This window comes from Balaenoptera ricei, chromosome 16 (genome assembly GCF_028023285.1).
Source record: "Balaenoptera ricei isolate mBalRic1 chromosome 16, mBalRic1.hap2, whole genome shotgun sequence".
NCBI lineage: Eukaryota > Metazoa > Chordata > Mammalia > Artiodactyla > Balaenopteridae > Balaenoptera > Balaenoptera ricei.
In genome coordinates, this window is record NC_082654.1 from 20108808 (window position 1) to 20135009 (window position 26202).

General features: G+C 36.0%; 1 protein-coding gene across 6 annotated transcripts in view; it reads right to left on the reverse strand.

The window, feature by feature from the left end:
- Positions 1 to 1043: 1043 nt before the first annotated feature.
- The window catches only part of ADD3 (adducin 3), a 124574-nt gene continuing 99415 nt past the window's right edge, over positions 1044 to 26202 (reverse strand). For 5 of the 6 annotated variants that reach the window (XM_059900878.1, XM_059900876.1, XM_059900881.1 and 2 more), the window contains exons 3-15: positions 17833 to 17971; positions 15906 to 16057; positions 14861 to 14941; positions 13856 to 14005; positions 13228 to 13371; positions 13017 to 13115; positions 11371 to 11553; positions 10552 to 10809; positions 9135 to 9254; positions 8607 to 8693; positions 5644 to 5767; positions 3917 to 4012; positions 1044 to 3312 (exon numbers count right to left, since the gene is read on the reverse strand). In XM_059900878.1, coding sequence (XP_059756861.1) covers positions 3020 to 3312; positions 3917 to 4012; positions 5644 to 5767; positions 8607 to 8693; positions 9135 to 9254; positions 10552 to 10809; positions 11371 to 11553; positions 13017 to 13115; positions 13228 to 13371; positions 13856 to 14005; positions 14861 to 14941; positions 15906 to 16057; positions 17833 to 17971 — 1926 coding nt within the window. In that variant the 3' untranslated portion in view covers positions 1044 to 3019. The remainder of the gene's footprint in view (positions 3313 to 3916; positions 4013 to 5643; positions 5768 to 8606; positions 8694 to 9134; positions 9255 to 10551; positions 10810 to 11370; positions 11554 to 13016; positions 13116 to 13227; positions 13372 to 13855; positions 14006 to 14860; positions 14942 to 15905; positions 16058 to 17832; positions 17972 to 26202) is intronic. The other variant, XM_059900882.1, reaches the window with a different exon arrangement.

The following is a 26202-nucleotide window of genomic DNA, read 5'->3' on the forward strand; positions in this document are numbered from 1 at the left end:
CAAAAAAAAAAAGAAATGCTGATGTTAAGAAAAACCAATGCTGTCACAATACGATCCATTTGGTTCTCTTTATTCCCTGCTGAATGAAAATACTAATCAATAGAGGAAAAGGCACAGGCAACATTACCTTTCATGCTATATGGACTCTCAAGTGAGAACTGAAGATAATTGCCTTTGTTGCTTTCTGAAAGGGAATTTTGAAATGAGCATCTTTCTAAAACAGCAGTTTTTCACCAAAGGATTATTTACAAGCCAAGGTAATAATTAAATATGCCCAAGACTATGAATCTATCCTCTGCCCAAACCCTTCATTTTAATAATGGGTAATTATAGCAAAAACTTCAATTAACCAGAACCCTCAATTAACATGACTTCCCCTCTTGCACTTTATTTTTAGGACAAAATGGTAGAAAAAAATCACAAGAAATCACTCATGTGAGGGATTTGGTTTGAAAATCTTCTAGGACAGATTATGCTATGTTTAAGTAGAAAAAAAAATCTTGAATACAATTACACTCACCCCATGATAACCAATACACAGGAAATACATACATAGCTGAACAAGAGCTAGAAGGGAGTAAAATATTTTGTTGAATGTTAACGTGGTGGAATTGTAACCTCTCTACTCTACCATCTTCTTTATTGTTACATTGTTACATAAATAAAAATCAAAGGGAAGTAATCTATAAACTCAACACATTCTGCAACATTTTCTATTCTACATCCATAGATTCTGAGACTGAGAATCAGAATCCTAAGTCCTTCAAAGATCTCTAGATGTCAGAGAAATAGTTAAGGTTGCCATATCCTATCAAGAAAAAAAATAGGTCACTTGGGGAATATTTCCTCCAAAATGAGTTGAAACAAGAAGGGTTTTGTATAGTTGATTTTCAACTAATTTGAAAATAAATGTATTAGGACATTCCTTATTCAGAAGTGTCAGTCTTACTCAAAATCTCACTGCAGTACAAAACTCAACAGCCCACAAAGTAATTCAGGATAAGTAACCACCCTTGAATTGAAAGCTCTTGATACCAAGTCCATCTATTTAAAATACTGTTTATTTGTGATTTTACATTAATTAGCATTACATCTAAGAGCAATATCAGATAACATTTATACATTTTCCACATGACACAGAGGTTCACTGGCTCATTCTTTATGCCAAAGCAAGTAAATAGAGGCATTAGCAAAAGGTGCAAATAGTTCACTGTTGCATTTAAAAAATATTTATGCACATTGCATTCATTTTATATATATTTTTAAAAAGTAATGGAAAAGCATAGTTCACAGGTTACTGTTTCTACATACGTTGTAATACAACATAAATGATGTAGAACATAAAAGAATCCTCAAATACAGAATTAAGCAACTGAAAGTTTCCACTAAGATTAAAACACTGATTCCAGTAGTTAGTGAGATCTAGAATGAACTTTCCAGGCTCCGTTTCAACTTTGCATCATCATACACTCACAGTCAAACAGAACCAGCCCCAGAACACACTATAATCAGTGTAATTTTTTACACACCAACTCACCCTTCAGAAATACTTTGGATTATTTTTACCCACTGACTATTTTGGATCATTGATTTTACATTGATTTGTGACATGACTTGGGTGAAAGGGAAAAAAAACTATATTAAGCCTAGGTTTAAATTTGTATTTACATTAGAAAGAAAGTTAACTGAAAAGATAAGAAAAATTGGTAAAAATTAAGAAGTGGTAGTTTTCTCACAGTGGGGGTGGGATTAGACCCACTGATTTCTTCTTGTGCTGCCTTCTGAAGATACACAAGTTAAAAGGAGGATTTGACCCTTTTAAAACTCAAATATCAACTAAGAAATACAATGATTTTGGCAGAGAAGCAGAATTTTAGAAATTTGGGACACACGTCAAATAAATGACACTTCAAATCCTATCATGACTATGAATCATTATCGAACTAGAATTCTTCTTCTCATGACACCTCTCTTGTTCCCTTCATTTTTCACTTTCTCTCTCATTCTTTTCCTTTCCACTTGGTTACTTTATGAGGGCTTCTTCATTCATTAGCGATACTAAGAGAAAAATACATTATAAGGTTCAAATATGAATCCTGTTATGCCTTTAAATGCTCTAATCCCCTTTTGATACCAAGTCTCTGGATTCTTTAATTATATTTAAGTATACTTAGTACCAAGCAGCCTCAAATGTGCTCTACTGTTAAATGATTGGCTAATATGCTTAGACACTTTTATACTGAATGGTATACAAACATCTCAACATACAAAAATCTTTTTTGCCAGAGTTAAACTAAATAACCCATGTTATGTGTATAAAATCCCCTCTGTTGAAAAATAAGGGGCTTTCTAAACTAATAAAAAAGGAATTTTTCAAAAATTATAGTTTACTAAAATGACGTGTTTTTTTTGCAAACAAAGTTACTTCAGGTGAGGAAATTTTATACTATGAATAAAATTCCAAATGAATCTTTTCTTAAATTTAAAAAGACAATTATGTGCCAGTGTATACTAATGCTATAGATTCTTATCTTAGAAGCTTTTAAAGCATTCTGTTAATGCCCATTTTAACAATGGGAACCCAAAAGGGACAGTCAATAATCATGATAAAAAACTATAATCTGCTTACCAAGTGAAGCAGGTTTTGAGAAACAAAAATTCTCTCACTTGTTCACTGGTAATTTCTTTCCAACAGATATTACGTAGAAGGCCTGAAGTAATTCAGACAGATATCTGTTTGTGGTGATTATAATAATACTTCATGAGGGCAGAGCTAATCAAAACTAGCAATTGTTTAAAAATTCAAAACCTTTTTTGGACATACGAAATGAGAGATGAATTTGAAAGTGTTTTTCATAATATGTTTTTCTTTTAGTAAAACCTCTTTCCAGTTCTTAAAGTCCAGTTTGCTACATACCCCCAATCTAATCTACCACTGCATATTAATGATCAACTTAAATGTGGTTTTTAAATGTGCAACATCACATTGTAATAATAATAATTACAAAAAAGACTTTATTTAGGCTTCAACTTTCTCCTTTTTTTTGTTCTTTTTCAGAAAAGAAGGAGTGCGGAATTTCTTCTTTTTCTTGGATGGTGATTTTGAAGGTGAGCCTTCAGGTGACAGGACTTCTTCAATTTTTTCTGGAGACTTAATGGTAATCTCGATGTTTTCTATGGTGGTGCTTGTAGTTAACCTGCTCACTCGCTCAGCAAGCTCGTCTTCAACACCATGCACATCATCCTTGCCGTTCACTATCAGGACAGGCATGTCCATGGAGATGAAGCTCTTGGAAAACAGCTCATGGTTTTCTACAAAAGGGGAGGATTTTTAAATTTTATATAGTCAACATCCTTGTTTTATTTTACAAAACTGACATGTTTAAGCAATGTACTTTAATTCCAATAAAGATAGATCATTATTTTAATAGACTATGGGCCTATTAGCATAAAGTTAATGCTCTTAAGTGGTATAAAGAGGACAAAGTTGTTAGACCAAAGAATGAAGGCTGGATAAGTCCAGTTTGATGACTTGACAGTTTCACTGTAAAGCAAGTCAGTATAAATGAGGAAGACAACATACGTACATTTTTCTTTAATTTTGGGGTCACTGGGCAATCAAAATTGAAAAAGATTTCATGCTTCTGATTGGAAGACATATGACAAACCAATTTTAATTTCACAAATTCTTAAGAACTATAGGTTCCCAATATCCAGATTAAGGTAAGTCAATATAAATGTTGAACAAAAGTAGCACCCCATTTAATAAAAAATATAAAATTATTGGGAGCTTTAAGTAAAATCCATGGTAAACTTACTGTATCAGGTGTTCAATTTCTTTATATGAAGACAAATGACAGAGGGACAGACTCTAAAGATTAAGTCGGTGAAGGCTATGGGAAAGTACATTGAATACCTTCTAATTTTTCAGGGATATTTTGCGGTGACTGAGTTTGAGACTGAATTTGTGAAACAGATGAAGCGTCATCTGAGAGTAATTCCTGCTCAGCATCTGTTGGATAAGAGTTTAGTTAAAAGCCATGCAAAACAAAGAAGCATAAGATTTCAGCGAGGTTAGTGCATACGTCAAATACCTGCATACACAGGGATGATAAACTCCTCAGCAATGAGCTGAGCATGCTAACAGTTATCCCACGTATCGATAATTATGCAGTAAGAGGAGGTTAATGTGTTAACATTTCTGGCTGCTACTGGTAATTTTATACACATGCTTTAAGGAAGCATGGCTATTGGAAGCCCGGGCAAATGATATGTATGCATTTAACTTTTGCTAGAGTGTTAGAAAACCAAAATACATTGAGCAGCCAAATGAAAAGAAATATGAAAGCTTCACCAATGATGCTACATTAATGAGGCAGAATGCCTCACTGAATTTTTGATCAATATCCAATTAGTGATTCCTGTCAGCAATATTAGTGAGCTAATTCAGGTCATAATGAACGTGGAAGAAACTATAAAGTTATATATAAAAGGTGATGGTTCTATTGTGCAATATTTGTTACCTGGCATCTTTAGGCTTTCAAAAAATAAGAGATTAAAGAGGGACATTTTACAAAATACAAAAACAGAGAAAGTTTCCAACCTTATGTTAGAATAAACAAGTTGAATAGTATCACCTAACATTTAGTGTAATTACATTAATGAGTCAGGATGACTTCCTTTTGTGACAAAGACACTAACACACTGATAAAAACTGTTCCCTGGATGATCCAGATGTCATTAGTTCTTTCTACATGATATCTAACTGGGACAAAGATTCTTTAACTATTGGTTCTGTTTTGCATAAAAATTTCAACTGCATGTTGAAGATGCTCTAAAGCAGAGGCTCTTACCCTCTTTTGGGGTTACAGACTTCTTGCCCTCCACCTTGCACCCTTGCCTTCCTCAAATCTGTATTGTACAAAATTAAGCATATATTTTTCAGATGGCTCATGGACTGTCTGAAGCTTATCCAAAGACCCAAGATTGAGAACCCTTGCTATAAAGAATCTCTTATTCTTGAGAAAAAGGGAGCTAATATTCAATTGGCATTTTCATGAACAATTCTTAAATACAAGCCTTGCTTAGGGTTCTGAAGTCAGATAAAAGCAACCTCACTAGAGTGCCCATGTACTTAAGGAAAGTCACATAAAAATTCTAGCAGTTTGCTTTATATTTTGATTTTGAAATTAAATATTGACATCTTAAGACATCCAGTAACAATAGAGATTTTACAAAGCATTAAAGCCACATACTTATTAATCTATAATTATGTCAAAGTAGAAAGTTTTTTTAAAAAGCCACATATTCTGAATGTTTAAATCTATTAATGTATCTACATTTACTCTAGCTAGTGATTCTTTACTCATCCGGGGATTTCACTTTACTATAGAAGACTTTTTGCTAGCAATCAGATTGCTTTCTGAGGAAAACAGTCTTCTCTACATGTTAACATAGATGGTGTGTGGTAGCTACTTGCATTTCAGTCCTACTTCTACTCAAGTAAGGACTGGGAGAGAGGATATGGAAAAACTGATTGTAAAAGGAACATTAAAAAAAACCCCTGACTGCTCTCTATCATCCAACTCAAGAGGCTCTGTCAGCAGTGTGGCTATCCTGGGCTTAATCTCAAAACGAACTAACCTTCCAGTCCTTGCTGTTTACGTTCAACTGCCTTCTTATACTCTTCAAGTTCTCCTTCTGTGAGATGACTGAAGGGGTTGGGAGGAGCTGGTGGGGCATGATCGTCATCTTCAAACTGCATGGTCTTGCAAAGAAAAACAATGGCTTGTTACCAAGAGCTTTACTTATATCTATATATTTATTTATATATATTTACATATATACACAACTTCATACACACACACTTAAATGTATATATGATGTTTGTGACGCCCCATCTCACAACAATCATAAGAAATGATAAAGTAACGTGCTTTGTTTAAAATATTCATATCAGATTAATGCTTTTAGACTACTGATCCAATAGACTAAAATTGCCAGTGATGTTTCCTCAATAAGCCTGCATAGGTCAATTTTAATAACTCTGAAAAAAAACTAAGCCAAGTTCTAGAAAGCTTCATATAACTAAGAAATATCTTAAAAACCAAGAATTTCAAAAAGCCTTTGAAAAAAGTCTTAGAAAAATGAAACTATACCAAAAGAACTTTAAATGTGCTATGAAAATAAACTTGTACCTATTTGCTCTAGAAAAGAAATTAATGAGACTTACAGCTAAACCTGGCAGATTGAACCCATGCATTTAAAAAAATTCCTCCCAAAACCCCACTAAAATGATAGTAAACGAACAACAACAAAAAAGTATAAACTTTTAAGGACAAAAGAATGGAAGATGAGACAACAGAGGATGAGAAGTCGTAACACATTGTTGGAAGATGGAAAGCAGGTGGAAGAATGGGTGGAAGAGCTGAGAAAGTTGAAGCCTTAGCCTTGCAAAGGAACAACCTGCTCATTTGCCCTGTGGAGGCCTGGTAAGGCTCAGGTATCACAGAAGGTGCGGTGAAGAAAAGCGGGGACAAGTTAGAAGTGTAAATAAGGAACAGACAGACTCTCAGGTCCCCTTTCCTGCTCCACACAGCTGAGCATTTATTTCTTTCTCATCTCTGCAGAAGATCAGAGGCTTATTCTTCAGAACAACTGATTAGGGGACACAAAACATAGCTGAGGGTTCCCAGGATGATGGTGGGAGACTGGCAAGAGACTAGAGAATTCTCTGGATAAATTAAATGACCCCAGATAAACAACTACAGATACTAACATTTGGGCATTCCTGAAAGAATCAACCTGGTCCACATCCAGTCACCCTACAGTGGAGCTTGCCAGTTCCCAAGCCCTGCACACACCTGAAGCTTCTGACTAGCTTTCAGTGTCTCATTCTTAAATACAGACAGACTACCACGGATTTCCAGACACTTGAGGAAAGTTTCCAACATGGAGGAAACCAGAATTAAGAAGAAAAAGGGAACTCAGAAGAAACAGACAATAAAGGCAGCCGAAGAAAATTTAAAATTGATTCCCTTAGAGCAATAAGAGAAAATACTGTATCCAGAAAGACCAGGATGTTATTTAAAAAGGAAAAAAAAAAAAAAGGAACATTCAGGGAATAAGAAGTCTTAAAAAGTAAAAAAAAAAAAAAAAAAATCAAAATAGAAAATTAAATAGAAGGCTTAGAAAATAAAGTCAAGCAAATCTCCCAGGAAGTAGGATTAAAAGACAAAGAGATATAAAATAGGAAAGAAAAAAATCAGAGGCTTAGTCAAAGAGATCCAACTAACAGTATATATATATCCTGACAGAAAAAGAAATTGAAGGGAAAAGGACTACTTACTGAAGAAATACTTTAAAAAATTCCCAGAACTGAAGGACATGACTTTGCAGACTGAAAAGGGTTACTACATGCTAAAAGTGGAGACTAAATAGAAATTACTACAAAGCACACCATCATAAAATTTCAGAACAGCAGGAATGTAGAAAAGGTCTTAAAAAAAAAAAGCCTACACAAAGGTACACGAATCACAATACTCTCCTACTTCTTAACAATGATGGAGTTAGGGGATAATATGGTGATGCTTTTCATTTTATCTGTAAACTAGAATTCTGTATCCATTACATGCACATTTGAAGGTAGAATACAGGTTTTCAGACTGTTACCTCCTATGTATCCTTTCCCAGAAAGCTATTAGAGGATGCGCTCAATGATAAAAGAGTAAGAAAGGAGTCTCCTTTCTTAAGTAGGAGACATACGATGCAGGAAACAGGACTACATGGTGAGAAGCACAGGAATCCTCAGGATGGGCCTGTACATCTGGCCTGAAGAGCACCTAGTCCAGATCTGGACCAGAATGACAATGACAAAGGGCTAGAACTGAGAGATTACCTGTTACCTCTGACCCTATGGAAAATAATATTAAGAAAAGTTTGGGAAGAACTAAGCCCAATGTATCCTAAGTACTAAGCCAATGAAAAAAGGAGGCAACTTTTTCTCCAAGGGGAGAAAAGTTGTATAAGAAAGGAAATGTCATCATGGGATACTACCTGGCTCAGCAGTAAGCGTTTAAAAATATAAACACTGAAAGCTGACTAGACAAAACATTGTGGTACGACCTTACTGGGAGAATGAAAAAGGGAAGCCTTGTGTAAACAGGCTAAGTCCTCATAGTCCATAAAAGAAGTCACTACTGTCTTTCATTAATTCTAAGATGCACTTTTCTCCCACATTTTCTGATCCTGAAATTGGGATTCATCTTATAATTGGTTTCTTACAATTAGGTTTTTTCTCTTTTAGTGATACATAAAATAATGGTACTTCTCATAGTTGATGAAATAGATTTGATGAAATACAGCTGACGTCTAAAACTGATAAACCAAGAAAAAGCAGAATAAAGATGCTCTTTAGAAACAAAGGTATATGCTAGAATAAAGTCCTTGCCCCTAGAAATTGGGAACTGAAGGTGACATTTTAAGTCTTGGGGATTATTTGACTTTTTAACTTGTGTTTACATTAACTTTAGTAAAGACAGATATTCATATTTAAAAAGCAAAGAAATTAATGTGAAAACAAAGATCATATTGCTTTATGGACTTACAGAAGGAGGCTTATCCACAACAATTCCAGCAAGCAACTGAGATTGTGGTCCTGCTGTTTTCAAGTCATATCGATTTTGTTCTCGAATCTGAATTGAAAAACAGTAACAAGTTCTTGGGGGCAACTCTGCAGGTGACCTTTGGCTTACTATTTGACCCCCCCCAGGGTAAGAGCCTCTTTAATTCCCACCTCCACAAAGCCCTCTTTTACCATCATAACAACTCACATTAATCTCCTCCACTCTTCTTGATGTGTGATTTCCTATTGTCTTACATTGTTAGAGGACTACATTTTTCACTAATACAGCAGAAATATGTCTAATACTTCTTCCCTGTACAGCCCGCTCACCAGAAACTAGAACAGAGCTGGAGGTATTCAATACAACCTAAAATTATACAGAATTAAATTTCAAATTCTTCTGTATTTAAACCTCTAAGCTTAGCATTAATCAGATTCAGTCACCAGTGATTTAAACATAAAACAGCATAAAAAGGCCTCCTCTAGTCACAGAAGATCGACCATGTCTTACCTTATTTCTCTTTTCTAGTACTTCATTCGGGTTTGTGTTTAAAGGAACAAACTGATTTGGATCTTCAATTTTGATAGGTGTTCCACTACTAACTTTTGAAGAGTCCTCTGCTTTCATCCACTAAAGAATCAAAAATTTTCTAGAATGAAGCTTTGTGTTAAGGAAATATGGTAGGTTCTTGACAACTGTTTATTGACTCCAGTGGGTGGGTGCATACACTGTTAATATTTTAAAGAATTTCACTGAGTAGTTTTTAGTGGTCAATTACTGTATCTCCCATACTAGTTAGAATCAGCATTCACTTAAAAACAAACAAATGTCATTACTATTCACATGAATACTAAATTATGCCTATTTAAATTTTTTTCTTTTGGCATTTTAAATATGTTGGTGAAAATATTTCAAGCATATAGAGCTTGATCTCACATTAACTCACATTCAGAGTTGCCACCTGCATTCAAGTTTTAAGTGATGATGGCTAAGAAGTCATCAAAAAGGACTCAAGAAATCTCTTAAGATTTAGTTTTCCAGATTTCATTTTTATTTTTGGCTGACAGAATGGGCCAAGCCCCTGACCAGCATTTTACAAAGGGGATAATCTTGTAGTAATCTATAGTATAATGGCACCACAGGGGTGGAGGAGCCTTAAATAATTCTTCTCATTTACCCATTATATCCCTTAAAGAAAGCTAATATTCATCAAGATTAATGATAACTGGCCATTAGTTTCTGTCAATAAAATTAATTCTGGGAAACTTATGTTCTTTTACTAGAAGATAAGAAATCAATATAGACTAGGGGAAAAAAAAACTTTGACGCCTAGGTATTTCCATATTAAATACTACTGATTTATATGATAGGATGAACCAATTTTGAGTATCTATAGAATATTTAGTGATAAGCACTCCAAAATTAAACCAAATCTGAGACAAAATGCTGAAAAATTTAAGATAACCTGTATCTTTATCTACAAGATCTTGCCTATGTGCAGTAATTCGCAAAATCTGGCACCGTTAGGTGTTGATAACTTTTATAGTTCTGATTCACAAGTACAATATAAACTACAAAGCAGTATCATGCAATGGGTAACACTGGGCTCCAGAGTCAGACTGCCTGCATTCAAACCCTGATTCTACCATTCACAAATGATTAGTTAATCCCTCTGTGCCTCAGTTTTCTCATCTATAAAATGGAGGAGAAAAACAGCATCCTTTCCAAATTAGGAGAAGTAAATGAGATAATTCATGTACGGCACTTAGAACAAAGTGCCTTGCACAAAGGTTACCTGATAAGTTATAGCGATATTATTGTTAATGTTATATTCTACTTCCCCAATATTTTCAACATAGACCATTCAATTCATCAGTAACTAGGCAAAATATTTAGTAAAGGCAAACCACGTAAAGTAGGGGCATACTGTGATTTTGGTCCTGGGACTGGTCTCCCCATTCCGAGACTCCTCAGGCACATTCACTTTCATGTAGGTATTTGGTGAGTTCAGCCATCTTGTTTTTTCACGCTGCTGCCTCTGTGCCATGTATTTGAGAGGAGAGAGTGGCACTGTATCATCTTCAAAGGAAAAGGCAGTCACAGTTGCTGGGATCTCCACATCACTCTTGTGCCTAGGCTTTTCTCGAATGAGAGGATGCCTGTAAGCATAGCCTGTTCTATATCCCTAGGGGAGGGAAAGACCACATTTGAAGCTATCAAACTTGTACCAAACACAGCATTTAGAGTCTAATTCTTTAAACAAATGATTCAATAAGACCCTTTTACAGAAAAACAAATAAAGGGAAGATCCTTCCAAACTCCATATAACCTCCACATAACACTAGAGTTGAAAATTAAGCAAATTTCAAGATCTGGTTAAAACTGATTTCAGCTGACAAAGCAATTTCCACTCACACAACTGTTCCTGACAAAGGTAATTTCAAAACTGCTCACCAGAAACATTTTCCTAGATATAAACTGGTTTTCTGGAGGCCAAATCTCAGTGCTCATTTAAGTATTTGTTCCTGGGTCTGAAGGCAATCTGCCTTCTGACTCTTAGTGCAAGAGGCTAATAACTAAGATAAGATGACAGTTGCATGTTTCACTGATTCTTAAAATACACTGAATTCCTTCCTAGGGTCACACTCTGGAGCAAGGAGCGTGTTCCAAAACCAAAGGGAGATGGAAACATCTGCTCTTGAATCTGGAAACATGAAATCAAGGTTATGTTCAATTTTTCACCTACCAAATTGTCCAGAGTCCTCATCAGCCCTTCAAACTCAATCTCGCCAACCTTCCATTTTTGATGGGAACCCATATTCACTCCTCCTCCTCCAGATGCTGCCACAGTGTGAGTGGAAGCTTTATACTTCTGAAGATCCAGTACAAGCAGATTGTCTACTCCACCTGCCCCTGCTAATGCCCGCACCTGTAATCAATGGCAAAATATAGAGGCACAGGACTGTAAAGACTAGAATGAGTATTTCACTTTTAAAGAGGCATAAGGTTGATTCAGCAAATATCTGTAACACTTCCCTCTGGGCTGCCAACAAAGAAATACACTTGTGAAAGCAGGCAGCTGAAGTATCTTTTCCATCTATCTATACCTTCCAGGACTCTGACCCTCCCTGATGGAAAACACATTTAGAGCCATACCTTTTAATATACTTGAAGAAACTGAATTCTCTTGCCAAATTTTAAAGTTCTTTCCTTGTAGTTTTCCCATGGCAATCCAGTTAATACTTTTGTTGACAGTTATAATTTTAAAGGAATATAAACACTATACTGTGAATTTAAGAATATTTAGGCAGAAGTCAGCTCATTATCTCAATATAATTAAGTTTTTCATACCCTCATTTGAGAAGAAGAGCGACCATTAAAGCAAAAAAGAAAAAAAAAAAGGTGGTTGTTAAGACAAGTTGGTAGAAAAAGTTTTTTCCCCCTTTTTTGCGGCCTTTCCAATAAATTCAGATTATTACCATTTACTTCAAGAGAATCTGCTTGATTTTTCTTTCTTTTTTTTTTTGAAAGACTTTTTAAAAATTAATTAATTAATTAATTAATTAATTAATTTATGGCTGGTTGTGTTGGGTCCTCGTTTCTGTGCAAGGGCTTTCTCTAGTTGTGGCAAGCGGGGGCCACTCTTCATCGCGGTGCATGGGCCTCTCACTATCGCGGCCTCTCTTGTTGTGGAGCACAGGCTCCAGACGCGCAGGCTCAGTAATTGTGGCTCACGGGCCCAGTTGCTCCACAGCATGTGGGATCTTCCCAGACCAGGGCTCGAACCCGTGTCCCCTGCATTGGCAGGCAAACTCTCAACCACTGCGCCACCAGGGAAGCCCCTGATTTTTCTTAAAGGGGGAAATTAGGGCCATTAAATGCATTCAGCTTCTCTGGGGAAAAAGTGGCTAATAAGTAATCCATTATAATAATGAGGCTGAGGCTGTGGCATCGCTGGAAACTTCATGAGTTCATAAAACTTCTGGCACTGCTCTTATACTTTTTATAAAAGTGGCCACAGCACAGCTGATCTCTGATAACTGGTAGTCACCTTTGTTTCTCAATTAGCACCACATCACTAGAGGGTGAAAATGGAGAAATGTGCAACTATACCATCTTAAAAAGTAGGATTATGAGGAAAATGATGTTTATGAAGAACTTAGATTTGGTGTGTGTGTCTGTATATGAATTTTAATTTTCTTTCCTCCTGTTTTCAATTCAAGAGATACCTCAGTTGACCCTTTTTTACTCAAGTGAAGCAGAACTTCTCTTAAAAGACAAAACAAAAAGCCACCAACTGATAGAACTCTGGAAATAAGTAAACACAATACCCAACACAACAAATAACAAAGCAAAAAACAAAAAAAGAGGGGGGTAAACAGTTTTTCTTACCTGAATCTCACAGGCTATCTGCACATTAAAAATGTAATGAAAAGCCTCCTCAACTGTTTCTCCAAGTGCTACCACACCATGATTTCTGAGTACCAGCACCTAAAATAGAATCCCAAAGCAATCACTTTAAATAACTGGCATAGCTCACACTGCTTTCATCAACAGTAACAGCAACAAAAATAGCTCCTTAGATAGAAACTCTACTACATACCTTACAACTTGGCCCCAGAACTTTCTGCAGTTGAATTCTCTCCTCCTGTTCATCAAGTGATCCTTGGTAGTCATAATAGGCGACATCTCCCAAGATCAGGGACTCTTGAGAAATTGGAAGGATCCCGCACTTCATGGAGGATACCTATTTGGTTGGGTTCATGCCAAGATAACACACTTAGTTACTAACTACACCTTCATAGGAACTGGATTCTTCAGTCAGCTCAGGAAGCGCTGGCCTATTCACTGTGTTCACCATTCCAGCCCACCTCCCACTTTAGTTCTTCACTTCTTCAAGAGAAAAAAAAAAGACCTTTTGGGGATACTACTCAATTTACATGCTGTGCCAGATATTAGGAAAGAAGCCTTGCTCTAAAGAACTCAATGACCCCATTATTAAACTGATGAGTTCAAAAATGCAAATGCTATCTCTCCAGTTGTTTCCTAGAACAGTAGCATTTACTCCAAAGGGCCTTTGGCTTTCTGGATATGCAGAGGATTAATACTTTGAAAATAACTTCAAACGGTGGGGTCTGAAAGAATGAAGATTATAAAGTATCATGTAATGAAAGCCATGAAAAACTACACTTCCCAGGGTCATTGTTGATTTTGGCCCTTCAGTGACTTACAGCTGCCGTTGCAAGGGTATGGATGTGTATCACACACTTAACATCAGGACGTGTTGAATAGATTGCGGCATGGGGACTGAAGCCTGTGTGGTCAATTTTCAAATTAGTACTTCCCTGATCAACCACTTCTCCTATTATATTGACTTTCACCTGGAAAAATCAGAAAGACACAGTTAACTGGCACACGTGCATCAAAGTTTCCTGTGTTTCATGAGCTAAACCAGGGGGTGGCAAACTTTTTGTCAAAAGCCAGATAGCAAATATTTTAGATTTTGTGGGCCTCTGTTGCAACTACTCAACTCTGCCACTGTAGTATAAAAGCAGCCACAAACTACTGTAAAAGAATGGGTGTGGCTTTGTTCCCATAAAATTTTATTTACAAAAACAGGTAGTCTGCAAGAAAACTTAGCATTTAGCAAGAAGCACAGTTTCCAAGAAACTGAATAACTTAAGCTCTTCACTGAAGGTCTGGATAAGTCTGGCATTTACTGAACTGGCTGGAAAATGTTCATTTGCTAATTAACACTATAGCACCAGAACCAATGTAGTTCCTACTTTTCTAGAGGCCAATGACAGTGGCTCGGGGTACAATCATGGACAAATAAAATACTAGAATGTCAGACCCTATACTCACACCAACTGAACTTTGTTTAAATCTAGCTATAAAATATACAGACTTGTGTGTGTGTAGTTTTTTTATTTTTTGTTTTTTTTAAAGAAACAAATTACAGAGAGTTCAGGGTGAAAAAAATCAAGATTCTCTTCAAAACAAGAATAGGTTAACTGATTAGACCAATTCATTTATTAGGCTCTTCAACTACCCTGTTTTCTTGAACACTAAAGCTTTTCTTAAAAATCAACATTAGCTTTCCAAATTCTTCCCTGTTCACTAGTAAATGTTCTTCCATCCATACCTTTTCTTGTTCTGTCCTGTATTAAAAGCTAAAATCTGTCAGAAAAGTACAAGGAATCACAGAAAAAGTAACATAGGAATGAAAATTGTACCAAATTGGAGGCTGTGGCTTCAGAAAAAGACAGGCCTCTGGGAATTATTATTATGTGGTCTTGCTCCTTACTTATTCTTACCTGGGAGAAAGAAAAAAAAACCAAAACAATACAGATTTACTATGAGGTGTTCATATTTTGCAGTGTAAACATGACTAGGAATATATTTACAATGAATAACTGTAAGATATCTGGGGGGAAAAACAAAGCAGAAATTAAAGCTGTGCAACATGAAACTTTCCTTGAAAAGTTTTCTTCCCTCAAGCCCTCAAGTGCTTGCTAAAAAATTCTGACATTAGTTTCTCATGTACTGGACTTACCTAAAAGTGTTATTTTGGGGGTTCTAAGGTTATTTAGGGTCAGCTACATGCAGGAGAAACGAATGCCAGCATTGTTCAACCCAATACAATATGGAAATTAAGGGGAAATGGGCAAAGGAAAGAGAATAGATTCTCTTCCTAGGAACGAATTAAGGTGGAAATGGAAGGGGAAACCAAGGAATAGCTGGAGGAAGGGACGAAAAGTTGTAGGAAGACTGCACCTCACATCTGTGCCATTTTCATCACACAATATTTTCATACTTTTTGCTTCCAAATATTGTCTTGTGTCCAAGTGTGGCAACATGAAAACAAGATGATGATGAATGGGAAAAATATATTAAAAAAATAAAGATGAGAGAGGAAACTTCCCTGGCCCCCTCTATTTTCCCTGCCCCAAGTGCTTTTTAAAGCATTTTTTAACATCACTGACTCCCAGATATAATTAACACAGAGAGAGAAAATTCTGCCAGGAGGATTTCTTCCTGGATAGGTTCTGTGACTGGTCTGAATTAAGGAAACAACGCAGATAACAAATGGAGAAGAACGCTGGGGTAACTGCAGCCTCTCCCTTAAACATAAGGTTTATATCAGGATGAGGTTGTGGTCCAGCGTGCTAGGTTCAGAGAATAAGGCCTGAAAACCAGACTTCTGAGTAAAGGTGAGGAGAGTATAGCTGCCTTTAAGTTGGGATTTTAGAAAAAGGAACTGAAAGACGAAGGACTCACTGAGATGTATGTATTTGCCAGGTGGGCCCATCCAAACAAATCTGCAAGTCTGTATAGGCTGGCAAGTTTACAGCGAGTAAGCTTTTCTCCCTTCATGTACGAGGATGTATCCGTCCCAGGAAGGTCATTGATAGGTGTGACCATGCCGAGACCTAAAAGAGGAAAAATTGTGGAGAAAGATTCAGGTCAAATAATTCCTTACCTGAAAATTAGTTGCCAGGAAGCAGCCTGAGTCCGAGAGTGTCCCAGCCTGTAAATGATGATCTGAACCTTATCAGCCCACACAATGTTGCATTAGGCTTATCTTCCTTCAGAGAAGTACACTGAGAGTAAAAATACGTATCAGTTATCGCCTTGCTGTTTCATCTAGTACTTGTTCGAGAGTGATGTTAGGGAGTCAGGCTCACACCACTCGGGAAAAATGGTCACAGGATCCCAATGGTAAAAGCGTTACTAATACTGAGGTTATTGCTAATTTTATGATGAAAAGATCTCAACAGAAAGCTATTGTACCTTTCTAATACCTCTTCTGACTTTTATTCAAACAAAAAATATTTAAGAATGCAGTCAAACAGCAGTCTGGTTTCTGCCCTCACCAAGCAACAAAAACTAGTCTTGATCTCTAATGACACAATTGCTGAATTCAACTTTCGCTCAGTCTTCATTCTCCTGGATCCCATTTCCCACCTCTTTCCTAGACTTCTTTTCCAGGCCTGTGTGGTACTATCATGGACCTCTTCTCCCTTAGCCCTTATGGACTCTTGTTAGGATGCATGGCACATGACAGATAATCAATGTTACAGAAAAAGTGAACCAAACTAGCTCAACATTTTAATTTTCCTGTTGCTTCTGATAGAATGTTTCTCCCAAGCTGGAAGAGTGAGTGATTTTGGAACTCATCGTTCTCACCATCCATCCGCCACCCCCGCCATCACCACATTCAAACCTGTTGCTAAGTCTTCTCTCCTCTTCCTTGGCTATGCCCTTCTCACTGATCTCTTCCTTCTTTTACCCGCAACTACTACTTTAGTTCAAGCACTTATAATTCACTTTGGGACTCTTTCAAAGATTCTTTAACCAGTATGTATGTCCCAACATACTGATCCACTTAGGAGTTCTACCCTCACCTTGCACGTTCCCACCATCATGTCTCTTTTCATACCATTCCTCTATTTGTGAAGTATTTGAATTTGTTGAATTCCTGTTTGTAAATCTTTAACCAAAAAGAAAAAAAAGGAAGTAACAAAGGAAGAAAGAGAAGGAAAAGAAAAGTCCCTGACGGTCTGGGACTCTGTGTACCTGCCCTGGTACAGCAGTGAGTTCTGTGCATGTCTCTCTGAGATGTAAAGTGCTTGGACTCAACGCCTTATGATTCTTGGTATCCTTAGTGTTCAGTCCACCAAATTGGTGCTCTCGCTAAAGAACTGTTGAATGAATAAAATGGCCTAAACCCTTTTACACCAAGTTCTAACTGCTCCATCCTTTAAAGTCTGGTTAGTTGAGGCCTCTCTTCTTCCACAAAGTTCTCTCAGTCCACTTCAGCCAACAATCAATTCCAACTCTGAGTTCATGGCAAGATGACTTAGAAAAGGTCATTAGACAATTTCTTACGAGCTGCTTTGTAATTTTTTCCTCTACAGTTACCTTGCAGTTTTAATCTTTTGTGCATTCACTGTATGTCTCCTCAATTCAAATATGCATTTATCTGGGGCAGGGACCACATTTTATAACTATTTTGTAATCCTCACAAAGTTTAATAAATGTCTGGTTGGTATGAAAAAGTAAGAGATCCTAACACTATGTCACTCTAACTATTAGATGTTATCAACTTAAGGACTGAACCAGATCAGAATATGCTGCTAGAAATGTGCAGTGTACAAAGTAGAGATGAAATTACGGTCTTTTAAACTTTACGAAACTGACGTACTGAGGGGAGGTGAAGTAAAGCCCGAGAAAGAATTGGCCATGATGTAATCTGCAATCTGTTGTAATGCTAGTAATCCAGTTGGATTGTGGCCTTTCTTCATCTGTTCTTGAATAAGGCATTCCAGGTCTTCCCGAAAGGCCTGTAATACACAAAAATAATCACTGAGCACATGCATCTCGCTTGGAGCAGAACGACCCAAACATAACTTGCTCTGATGTAATCAGTCTTCTTCCCCCATCCCTCTCTTGAATAGCTTTTATGTACATTATTTTAAAACAAATATAAAACACAAAACAATAAAATTAAAACACTGGAAGAAGAAGCAAGAAGCTTGCTTTCAGGGGAGGGAAAATCATTAGGCATTCTTAATCTCAAAGCAAATGAGCTATTACAACATCTATAATAGACAGGTATAGGTAAAAGCAACTTTGTTAATAATATGCAACTAGAGCACCAAGTACAGACTGATGTAAAAAGAGACCCATTCCTTGCCTAGCAGCTCATTATCTAGGTTAGGATAGAGTTCTTATCTGAATGGGGCATGACTCTGACTATAGCAACTCCCAGCAAAAGTTTTCACTAAGACATAGTAAATCATGGCTTCCATTTTACGGTTTCCATGGCAATTCCGTAGCTCTATAAACTCTGCAAGCAAACTTATAAAAGCTGAGAGCTGATTACTCCCCTTATGCAACACTGTGCTAAAGAAAGAACTTTTCCCCCCAACTTTGGGTACTGTATGTTCCTGTTCTGGAGCGCTGCTTCTCTTTCTTTTCTTTTTTTTTTTTTTTTTTTTTTGCGGGGGGCGGGGTATGTGTGGCAGAAGCAGTATTTATATAAATAAAAATACTGAACATTAAGAGAAAATTTTCTATTCCAGTAACCCTTGAGTTGCTAATATGATTCATCATTTGAAACATCTCCCAATACTTCACATTAGTTGAAATAGCTGGTTTTGTATTTCTATCACACCCATCCAACACTTATTTTATTAAATTCATCATTTATTCTCTTGCTCATGTTTATATTCATTCATCTTAAACATGAAGACTCTTGCAATATAAACCATCTAGACCTTGCTCTTCCATTTGAGATTGGTTACATGTATAGCAGAATGCCCTGCTGGAAATTAAATTCAGTTTGTTCCCACTTCACCTAAGAGGGAGAAGGCAGAAAACTGCTTTGGAAACATTACCTCCAAGAGGGGTAGATATAAACACCATGGAGATCACTGGGAAATCCTCCTTAGAAGAGTGACTCTCCTTCAAGTCGCTGAGAGTAGCCCTCCTCTATAAGGCTGGAAATAAGATCTCCTGGAGCAGTTGCTTAGACGTAGCTTTGCTTAGAGGATGGCTGAATACCTCTGAGGTTTTCAGAAGGAAGAACTTTAAAAAAAAATTCAAATAATGGCAGAGAAGCCCATGGTGAAAGTGGAAATGTGGTTGTGAGGCTATGAGGTAGTAGTACATATTAGAACCAGTACTGACTCATGCTCGTGTTGCTTTTAGAAAACTTTCTGCTCATACAGCAAATGGATGTTTGAATGATTAATTTTAAAAATACTAGTTGTGACCACATTTGAATTCTGAGTTCATAGAGCAGTTTATACCAGTTAAACATGGTTTTTCTTTTACAAATTCAAGGTTTATTAAATGTAAATCCTTAGCATAATTATAAAAAAATTCTAAACATCTAATTCCATTGACTTTTATCTAGTTCACTTAAATACATGATTTAAACCGGAGAAACTATCGTATAAAATATTCTCTACAAAGACACATTACATTTATCAGAAAACTCCATTAATACATGTCTAAGACCTTGTGAACATAAAATGGTTGTGAGCTGCATATAAGATGGATGGACGCATTCATACTGATGAATAACATGAGTGTTTTACCATGTTTAAGGCTGAAAGGAAAAGAATCTTCCAGATATACTCATTTATCTTTATATAAACTACAGAAAACTTCTAGATACCTGGCAATGGGCCAAAATGCTCTTCTGAAACTTCATCTTCCCTTCAAAACCAAACTCTATTTAAACCTTCCACAGTTCAAAGCAGCTATAACCAATATTCTTTGATTCAGTGCAAAAAAAAAATTTATACCTACTGTATGTATCACAATAGCTCTGAGAAGTAGGCATAATTTATTTTATTGAATGCACCTTATGTTATTCCAGGAAGAATTTAAGGCAGATTCCATAGATTAACATGACACGAAAATAAATTAAATATAGGTAAGAAAAATCAAGCTAACGAGAAAATAGGCATATGAAGGTAAGATAGAGCCAGGAATGAGGTTAAGATACAAAGAGCATACTATAAAATTGTATCATTTGCTAGAGATGGGCCAACTTTTATCTAAAGTCTCCAGCAGCCAACATGAATCAACACAATCGCTCAATATGCTGGTTTACAAGGGTTTTAAGAAAAAAAAAACAAAACCCAACTAGTTGCTCAAGAGAATCACGACTATTTATGACCCTGATGAGAAATTTTTGCTGGGTGGATTGAGAAAGCTAAATAAGAGAGGTTGAAAAATTCGTTCACAGAGGTCACAGAGCTGGTAAATGTCAGAGGCAAGGACTCAGGTCAAATGCTTTTTTTATCAGTGAAAATGCTTTTTTTACTTCCATTTATCCCATAGTATGGTGAGTACCATCCTAAAGCTTTGAGATGATCCATGGTGTCACAGAGGAATGTATAAGCCCTTCTGAAATTAATTAAGAAAAAAGTATGAATTTCCCCTTTAAGGCTAGTGAATTGCTTCTATGCAGTATAGGAGAAGAAAATAATTTTCAAAGTAAATGAAATGTCCCCAGCCTTTTTATATAGTTGACAGTGCTTCAACAGATATGAATTCTTCTATTCCAAAAGATTTAATATTTTTTTGTCATGAACATTTATAACTCAGTTATTATGTTTCAAATATTTCTGAAATATTGTTCAGATAATTACCTAAGCCATAAAACAGTCAGTATAAAATTTACTAATGATATAAAATTGTTTCAGCTGGTTTTTAAAATTTATCAGTAAACTTAAGCTTTCGTTAAAATAATAAAAATTTTGCTTGTCTTTATGGTGGATAGTTAATCATATTCCTACTAAAATTCAATGATAATAAAATAGTCCTTTACAGTTGATTCATTTGAATCTCACAACAAAGTCCTGAAATAGGCAATGACTTGCTCACGGTTACACAGCTAACAAGTAAATGGAATAAAGATTCAAATCTCGAATTCTCAGCTGGGCACAGATATTTGCCTAATTTTATCAGAGATGGGTTCTATCACTGAAACCAAACACAGGCATACCTCGTTTTATTGCACTTCAGTTTATTGCACTTTGCAGATATTGTGTTTTTTTACAAATTGAAGGTTTGTGGCAACTCTGAGCCGAGCAAGTCTATCAGTGCCATTTTTCCAATAGCATTATTTTAAAATTAAGGTATGTACATTGTTTTTTTAGACACAATGCTACTGCACACTTAATAGACTACAGCATAGTGTAAATATAACTTTAACATGCACTGGGAAACCAAAAAATTCGTGTGACTCACTTTATTGCAACGTTTGTCTTATTACAGTGGTCTGCAACTGAACCTGAAATATCTCTTAGGTATGCCTGTACAACTAATAAGGCAGCAGGTGTGCTGTGATCAGAAATATGAGTAAACCTCTTAGGCTAGATTAGAGCATTAGGTTATAATGATAGATAAAGCAAAAAAAATTATACAGCAGATCTTGGAGTACCAAAACTTGCCCTCTTATAGCTAGGAATCCTCCCACCAAAGCAGAATGAGAAACTCACTTATAAGCAGGGCAGCAAGATCACATGCTGGGGCTTCTGAAGTCAGATTAAACCAACAATTCCCTAGGGTCTCTACTAGAGAAGAGTCAGGTTAAAATATCAAACAACACATACACATATGTGGTTTTACAGCATAAACCGTCTTCCTTCTCAGATAGAGAAGAACAGAGAAGAGAAGGCAGTTCCTGAATACATGAATACATGAACATGAATAAGGCAGAGTGCCATCGGGGTGATAGATTCTTTAAGGCCTTCAAAAACCAAAATATAGTCTAATGAATTATGATTATAATCTTCAAAGTGTTGTCACAAAAGCATAAAAATGCTTTAAGTTAGTGATATTGTATTTAACCCTATGTATACATTTCCACAAAAACAGTTGTCTACTATGTGCTAGGCACTGCACCACATGCTTTTATGTTATTCCATTAAACTGTCACAACCACCATGTGAGGTCCATTTTTACCAACAAGGAAAAGTGAAGCTCAAGTTAAGTGAGTTTCCTAATGTCACATAGCTATTAAGTGGTGGTGAGCCAAGATCCAAAACAAACACTATATGCATATATGCATGTATAAAACATTTATATAAACAGATTAAAACTGGAAATGATGAGAAAATGGGCTGACCTCTAACTTAGGTCACAATAGTCTGGTACTCCATGATCTCTACAATCAGTTAGGTCAATTTTTGGCTGTATCTCCCATTACTACCTCATGCTCTGGTAGCCTATGAGGTTTGCTGAGTATTCTCTGATCACAACTTGTACTTTTCTATCCTTGCTCACTGTATTTCATCAAATGGAAATGCTGGCTTCTACTGTTCCTCTACCAGATGAATTCTTACCCTTTACTCAACACTCGTCTTAAAATGTCACCTTCTCCTTGAAGTCTCTCCTTTAATCACCACAGTTAGGAGGGATCTCCATACTTCTTCTCTTCTCACCCCACTTTGAATTATTTTAACATTTGCCTATACTACAATTAGGGTAGCTACCATGATTGTGATTTATTTTTCATGCTCTACTATACAGTAATATCTGATGGCTGGGACTGTGTCTTTCACACTTCTAGAGTCTCCTGGACACAATTATTCAGTGCTCAATTATTATAATCGTAAGTTAGAGCTTCTCTTCTATATTTTCCTAGATATAAGGAAAGAATGCAAAGAATCTGATCTCCTCTTGAGTTAATGATAGCAAAGATCCATTTCATAGGTTATTAGCACTGGAATCTGAAGTTCTAGAAAACAGTCTTAACAGTCTGTCACTTGAATGAGAAACTCCTCCTGTGTAATAAGGCTTGTCCATCACCTAATGGGAGAAATTCAGTTTTTTAAAATAAGAAATGAATCTTCACAGAAGGTTATACATTTTTGAAAAGTCATTTAATTCTTCAACTCAAAGAAAATCCTACTTGAAAACTTGGTTTGTCCCCAGAACATTATAGTTTGGACAGCTCTCTCATCAAACACATGTCCAAAAAAGTGTGGTTAAAAAAAAAAAAATCACTAGGTGAAAAACAAAATGTTTAAGTTAGAGAGAGGGTGCCTGCCTTTAAAGCCTTCTCTGAATCTATCTCACCCGTTTCATTTGATACTTCTCCTGTCAATGTTGAAGGAGTGATCCTGTAAACTTTGAATTCATAAAGGTATGGATAAAAATAAACTTGTAAAAACACAAAAGATTCAGAGATTTGAGATTCACGTAAGGTCAGAGTATACTTTAAGTATACTCTTAAAGTATATACTTTAAGTATATACATATTCATGTATACTATACACCAAAAGTAGGAGTAATTTGAAACATCAGATCTTAAGGCTTCTGCATCTAAGATCAGAACTTTCAGGAGAAAGTGGCAATAGATGAAAGATTTTTTATTTTTAAATCACAGAAAAGAGAACCAATTTGATAAAAGAAACTGACTTGATGTGATTATTTTGGTTAAGGCTAAAAAAAATTACATAGACTGACCTATAAGTAATGTCTAACTTACGAAAATCAGTTAACAGAATACTGATAAGTATCAGAACTGGATTTTAAATATCCGCATCTGGATGTTCTACCTCATAATAATTACTAGAAAGAAAAACTGGAGCAAAAAGAAAAACAGATTACGGACTTGCTGCTCCCAAGGCACCCTGCAATTATGTTCTTAGATCTCTCCTAAAGTGAGATTAGGAGCATAACAAACTTACTTAGAATTTCTCCATTAAGAAATGTATTCATTTGGAAATAGATTACCACTGGTCCTGTTGAAAGGAGAAAACACAAATAAACCCATTTTTCTTCTGGATGATCTTTCTCCTCTATCTATGTGTCTCAAGTAATATAAAGCTAAAGGTTAGAATAATATCTTTTCTTAAAGCTGGTATGAAATAAAAATGCAAACAAAGTTAATAAAGAATACTTGCATCTGCAGCTTCCGAAGTGACCAGATAAATCATGGTAATTTTGACCAACTATTCTAACTGAGGTGATCTGTTAACATTTTAGGCCTTGATTACAGTGATATTCTAACATGTATATGGCTTTGAAGTTTCTGCTACCTTTAAAATAAGTTTGAAGCATTACACACTGCCCTTTTATTAAGAAATGTTAGTGTGTCATGTGCCTGAGCAATCACCACCTACACTCCTATTGTCCTATCTTTCAGAGTAACATTACACACTTCTGTTAACAAGTCTAAATTGCTTCTTATAGTGATATGGCTTAAGAACGTTCATTCTTTTTCTGAAACCCACCAACTGATTGTCATTTAAGCAGTCAAGTTCAGTAGGAGCTTGTTGGACAACATTCAAGTGCTTAATGACTCAAAGCCCACTCAGCTATTCATATATCCATCCATCCATGTATTCAGAATTTACTAAATATCTACTATGCACAATGTGCTGTTAGTTTTCAACTTACATGATTCTTTAACTTTGATGAGGTCCATCATTTAATTCTAACAGTTTGCCCTGGACACTTCATTCCGAGACAAGGGCAATCATATATATGTCATCAGAGACATATATATGAGGAATATATTGGTCAAAGAAAACTTATGGATTCTCCCTAGTGCATTAACAAAATCTCTAGCTAAACAAGTTTACTCGCCAGCCCTTAATTTCTAAGACAAATACTTTCTTAAATTAAAAAAAAAAAAAAAAAGACAAAAGGCCGTGAAATTCCTAGAAAGAAGTAATAACTTGGAGTTAGGATGAGACAAATTGCTCGTATTTTCTCAGCTCAAGGCAATAAGGTGTCACGCTTGTTATCCAAATTTACAGACACCAAAATGTCTTATGATTCGAAACTCATCTTGAGTTGGGTTGAATTAACTTGAGCAAGAGAATTTGAAGAAGAATGAAACAATAATATATGAGTGGAATTTTTTCATAGTTATTAAATGCTTTAAGTGGTACAGCCTAGTGGGTAAGGGTGTGAGCTTTGGAGTTTACATACAGACCCCACCATTTAACTAAGCTTGTAAAAACTTCTGCAAGGTGTTTAATGCCTCTAAGTTTCAGTTTATTCCACTGTAAACTAGGGATAGTAATACTTCTTTGATTGAGTTGCTTTGAGGATTAAATAGGATTTGATACATAATAGGTGCCTGGTACATAGTAAGTGCTTTAAAAAAAAGTATTATACTTTGCTTTTATTAGTTTCTCTCCTGATTTCCTTTCTTCCCAAATGAACTCAGCAATTAAAATAGAAGGATTACAAATTTGTTTCTTACAAACACGAATTAGTAATACCTTTGATTTTGATCTTTATTGGTTATGGGTTTTGTCTAACAGAATGAACCCCAATATCCACAGGAGACACACAAAGGTTTTAAGAAGATTATATTCACAGAAACATTACAAGCTTGGACTTAAAGAAACAAAGAGAGTACAAAAAGGAAAGAGGTCTTTGAACTCTAAAACCTCTACAAGAAGGAAACAGGGTGAGAAAAATACACAGTTGCAAACACAGGCTACCTTTTAAGGAAAAGGAAGGATGATTCAGAGAGTGGAACCAAAAGCTCAGAGGGCAGAGCCAAGAACTAGGGAGACTGATTCCTACTAAGTAGAAGGACTGAGTCTTCATCAAGGGAACTGCCGAACATTTGCCCAGACGAATTTCAGAATTGCTATGGACCAGTGACTTCTTTGTACTCCCAATTTTCTCCCTTTTTGAACAGGAATGTCTATAGCAGTTATCTTTGCCTGTCCTACCACTGGGTGTGTGTGGGGCAGATAACTTGTCTCTTTAGTTCTCCGGTCTATAGACTGAGAGGAACTGTACTTAAGAAATTACACTTGAGTATCATCTATACCTAGACCATATTTAGATGATGATATTCTGGATTCAGGCTAATGTTGTAATGGGATGAAACTTTTGCAGGGGTGTTAGGAGATGGTGAGTGTATTTTGCATGTGGAAGGAAGGTAAATAAATTGTGGCAGACTGTGATACTTTTAAAATACATTATGATCAGACAGTGGACAATCCTCCCCTCAAAAGGTGGAGCTTAATTCCTCTCCCCTTGAGTATGGGTTGAACTTAGTGACTCACTTCTAACTAATAAA